The sequence below is a fragment of the Olea europaea genome, unplaced genomic scaffold, assembly GCF_002742605.1.
Source record: "Olea europaea var. sylvestris unplaced genomic scaffold, O_europaea_v1 scaffold1346, whole genome shotgun sequence".
Classification (NCBI taxonomy): Eukaryota; Viridiplantae; Streptophyta; class Magnoliopsida; order Lamiales; family Oleaceae; genus Olea; species Olea europaea.
In genome coordinates, this window is record NW_019230952.1 from 240,362 (window position 1) to 245,517 (window position 5,156).

Consider the following 5,156-nt stretch of genomic DNA (forward strand, 5'->3'; position numbering starts at 1 on the left):
TTATTTTAGCAAAAAATTTATATCTAAGAGTTTATCCATGACCGATTTCAAAACTAAAAAAATAAAGTTCAAGACTTCAAAAATCAGATATTACTAAATTTTATTTATGAAATAATTAATAAAAAATTATTTTATTAATTAAATATATTAAGGTTTTGTATCTTTACAATTTGATCATAAATTATCAAATTAATTGGTTGCAAATTATTTTTTGAACACAATACAAAAAATTTATAGGTCACGAATTATTTCTTGGTAACAAATAAAAAATTTCATCGATCATAATTTATTCACCGGTCACAAAATCGGAACTTTTGTAGATCATTACTCATTTATTGGTTACAAATTATCATACTAATTGCTTACAAGTAATTTATCGATTACAACTTAATAGATTGTAAGTCATAATCACATTTTTAGTCACATATTACTTATTGATCACAATTTAACCAACTTATTGGTTACAATCATACAAATAATTGATCATAAACACTCTACATCCATCCATCCACCACTGTCATCACTACCACCTTCACCAGACTGTGCAAAATCACCACCACATTAACCACTATACACCATATCAATGCAAATCCACCACCACATCAATGCAAAACCACCATCACATTATTCACAACACCACCACACACCAAACTCTGACAACATCATTGCTACCAGATCACGACATCACCAATCACCCGACACTAAATCACGAGTACGAGTGTTGTACGCACCCCATGTAACCACTATCACCGCCGCCACTGTCATCACAAAACCACCTCAAAACTACTGCGACCACTTGTGACCACCACCAGCACCACCATTGTCTAAACCATGATCGTTGCCAAACCACCACCAACACAGTCTAATAGTGCCACCACTACCAACACAGTCAAACAACATAACGTAGATACACCACCAACCATATAGACACGGCTCAACAACCCAACACATACCTATGAGCAATTCAAATGCGTTTGTTTTAAGAACGTAGTATATACCCATTTGTGGTAGTTCTGTTTTGCTAAACAATAGTACATTGATCATTTATAAAATTAGTGCCGTTCTAATTTGTTCAAATTTCTTCAAAAGCACTGACAACTGGTGGGATTTTGCTATTTTCGAACATTTTACTTGTCCGCATTATGACTTGTACATCAAATAAAGAACTAACACAGGCTCCCTTACCCTACTAAAAAATAAACGACCGAAACCAGAATGTATAATCAAAACCAGAACCTTAAACTTATACTGTCCAATATAACTTACCAAGCATGCCCTAAGAGTGTCTCTACTATGGAGTCGAAGAAGATGATGCCAGTTTTAATTTCTTACAAAAACTTTGTAAATACTAGATTTGTATCCAGAGTAAGGCAGACTAGACTACAAATAATTCTTAGCAAGTATTTTACATACATTCAACACTTGCAACTTCACTAATATTAATATCAGCTTCCACTCGAGGCTAAAGAAGAGGCGGCCCGGGAAAAGGAAATGCGACAATTGACTTGTAACAAGCGATAATTTACTCTAAGCACTAGTGCAAACTAGTTCGTGCAACAATGGTGCCATTTAGTCGCACAAAATTTGTGAGATTTCCTCACAAATATATATTTGATTAAATTATGAATCCAAACATGGTGAAACAAACCAGTAAACATGGGTTATCTACCATATGGCTTGAGTCTTAACAACAAAATGGAAAAACGAAGCTACAAGCATCACTGTAAACCTAATAAGACCACCTTGGCGAGATTCTAAGCCAGCTTCTTGTCTTTCAGTGGGCCTTTTGGAATTTTAATCAAAACCTTGTCATTGAACACGGCATATTGTTTCTTGATCTCTGCTTCGGCTTTCTCAGCAAAAGCATCTACTTGGTCTTCATATTTCTCATATAGTACTGGTACAGTGTGCAAGAAAACAAAACCTGTTTCACAGGGGGCAAGTTAAAACAGGAGATCCCATGAAAATCAAATCACAAAATGCCAATGAAAACTGTAAAATACCAGAATAAGATAATGGTTGTAATTATACAATAAATCTTTTGCACTAGTGCAAGATAAGAAGTGAGTGCTTACCTATGTAGAACAAGGTTAGGGAGTTCCAGCAACTTCCCAGAACTGAAAGTACCCACAGACCAGCAATTGCCTAAAAACCAAAATGCAATATTCTTATGAGCACAAAATTAGAGGTGAAATACCGAATTTCAAGGTAAATAGCTTAAGATAGATACCACCACGCATTACATCTGTATCCTATATAAATGAGAAACTAACCAACAATAAACGTGTTCCTTGACTAATGTGGCACAGAATAATTGTCATCTTTTTCGTTTTATTTCAATATCAATCTGATGGAATGAACCAGCAGATCATATTACAGGAAAGCAAGAGAATTAACATACAGCAAGGAACTGCTTCAGATCTCTCCCAGATGCAATATCTCGGAGGATTGCAAGAGCTCTGTTGAACTCAATCCTTAAGGCAGAAGCTACACCTAGAACAAAATCCTCAGGAATGATGACTTCTGGAATTCGAGGTGGAGACCTAATACGTAAAATGGAAGAAGATTATTTAAAGCAACTAAGAGAAAACATTCAAGTGATTTTACACGCTAAAAAGAAAGAAAGCATACTTATTGATGAAGGAAGATGCATTGGACCACAGGAAAAGGATTGCTAGAGCAAGAATTAGGATATGGCACACTAGAGTGAGTAAATGGTATTCAAGCAATTCAAAAAACACCCAAATTGTGGTGGCAATGCCAAGCACACCAGCAGAAATTTTCTTGTCCCTCCATAGGAAAATGTCAGCAGCTGCCAAAAATCACAATAGTAAGATAATACAAGTGGAAAGATGTACAACTATCCATAGAAAGGAGAGTAAACTCTAACTCTGATTTTAAATTAGATATGTATCTAGAAATGTCTCTATTTGATTCCTCGAAAAATGCAAGAATTAGAGTTAACTATGTTCTAGAACACATCAATAGGAAAAGTTTATCCAAGACCAGCTTCCCTAAACTTCAATTTTGTGCCAATTTTAATAGCATTCCGTTCATGATTTCAATCGCCTACAACTCAATAATAAGAAAATATTAAATATTTTGCACCAATTCCTTCATAAAAAGCTGTACTCGTAGTTTTGAGAACCAAGTGTATTTCATAATTTCACATTTGAATATATGCCCCAGTTTATTAAAACCACCTTACAGCAATTTCTAGGAATGTAAGGTTCAGAAGCATGGTAAGAATTCCAAAATAAAAATTAAAAAAAAAAGGTCAAACAAATAAATTATTAACAGTAAAAAGCTATAAACGCTTCCAGATCAGAGATTCCATTTTCACATTCCAACTAAACAGTGGCAATTGAGTTGAATTAACTTTAAATAGATATTAGTCAAAATCACACACAATACAATTCGTCAAATAAATAAGAAAAATAAAAAAGTACTAAAAACAACAATAATTGCACCAGCAATATAGACGCGCATTAAAAAATATTAGTCATTCGCCACAAATTAAACAATTCAAATCAAAATGCTAAGATCCAATTAATCGATAGAGAGAAATATGATCTGTACGTTTTCCTCCGCCTAGAACCTTGTGCACAGGTTTTTCGCGGCCGAATAGACGGTAAATCTTGGCCTTGACGGCAGCTGCCTTCGCCTTAATGTCCTTTTCGTCGTCGGAATCGGATGACGACGAATCATTATCGTGAAACTTCTCCGTGATCTTATCAACAATCGATTCAGCAGCCGATTCGTGCTTTTCATTCTCAGCGGCGTGATCGGCCATTGCTTCGAATCTCTGACTCACAACGCCAATCGGAAATTCTTTTTCAAAATTACCGGTGATTTTTTCAAAGATGTTACTCTCCTTTTTGCTTGATCAGTATGTGAACAGGAATCGAAAATATCGATGGCATTTTAAGAAGAGTGAAATGGAGGTGTGAGGTTAGGGATTTCCGTACCTAAGGCTCGGGGGACCCAAGCCAGAGATTCAGAATAACGTAAATCGAAGTCCTAAGTGGAAAAGAATAAAGCTCCGTTTGATAACAATTTTTCACTTTAAAAAATCAATTTTCTTATCAGTTATTTTACTATTTCATTCGTCATTTTTTACTTTTTCACTCATCGATGGTATTCACTTTTTTTTTTAACGAACAAAAAATCAATTCTCATAATCACTAATGAATAGACCCAAATAATTTTTGCACTATGTGTTGCTTTTTTGGGTATAACAGGTGGACGTTAAATATAACGGTGCTTGAAGTTATTTTAATATTTTAATAAATACAAACTTAATTACATTGTAGTCCTTCAAATCTGTGATGCCTTGTGGGGATCGCCCTAGATTTTGGGATCCGATTGACCTCGTAAATTTAAAACTTCTTAAATTGGAAAATCTAGGTAGGCCATATGAAATTGAGCTTTTCGCCAAATGTAGCTCACCAAGTCATGGCAAGTATTCCTTAATATTGGTGTATGTGCCTAAACTCGATGATCGTGATCTAAGAGCTTTTCAAGTCGAGACTTTCAACTTGTGCTTATAATGTAAATGAAGTGAATGTCACATTATTAAGCTCATATTTGATAGAGAAATAATTTAAGATTCATTTTTCTTCAAAATCATTTCAAATAGTACATTCTCTCCATAACATAATTTTGCACATAGATATATAATTTTTCCATACTTCTAAATCTTCATTCTTCAAAACAAAAATTACTTTTAACAAAATCTATTTTAGAAAATTCTATATCAAACAAGTTCAGTTACTTTAACGATAGAATTCTAACAAGACTCTGCCATTGGATAATACACTCCTAGTTCATAATAACTACTACTGAATAATCCAATTATAATTACCTACTAGCTCTTAAGTCATAATACGTGCCTCTATTAGATAGATTAGCATTCAAGGAGAGTCCCAACTTGTTCGTGTCTACTCTCCTACCCCTAAATCAAATTTGACTCTTCGGCCACCAAATGAATATGTTAAACACGAGTCATGACATAATTTGTCGAAATTGACTTCAACATTCAGAGAATTAAATTAATCATATTTCTAAAATTGAACTATTAAGGGAATGTGCAATCGGCCCTGAAAGGGGTAATTTTCACCAACAATTTGGATTTGGGGGCCTCTCGACAATTAATT

General features: G+C 34.3%; 1 protein-coding gene across 1 annotated transcript; it reads right to left on the minus strand.

Annotated features, from left to right (window-relative positions):
- Positions 1-1,505: 1,505 nt before the first annotated feature.
- Positions 1,506-3,931, minus strand: LOC111375188 (reticulon-like protein B2). Its single transcript, XM_022997988.1, has 5 exons — positions 3,580-3,931; positions 2,632-2,812; positions 2,402-2,543; positions 2,076-2,145; positions 1,506-1,924 (listed from the first exon to the last, which is right to left on the minus strand). The coding sequence occupies exons 1-5, from the start codon at positions 3,791-3,793 to the stop codon at positions 1,755-1,757; spliced, it is 777 nt and encodes a 258-aa protein (XP_022853756.1). The 5' UTR covers positions 3,794-3,931; the 3' UTR covers positions 1,506-1,754.
- Positions 3,932-5,156: the final 1,225 nt, after the last annotated feature.

Excerpts from the sequence above, each read along its gene's own strand:
- LOC111375188 (XM_022997988.1), bottom strand. The coding sequence starts at position 3,793 with ATGGCCGATCACGCCGCTGAGAATGAAAAGCACGAATCGGCTGCTGAA. Across the intron at positions 2,813-3,579 it reads GGTTCTAGGCGGAGGAAAAC|CTGCTGACATTTTCCTATGG; the intron begins GTACAGATCATA and ends GATTTTTGGCAG. Across the intron at positions 2,544-2,631 it reads GCATCTTCCTTCATCAATAA|GTCTCCACCTCGAATTCCAG; the intron begins GTATGCTTTCTT and ends TTTACGTATTAG.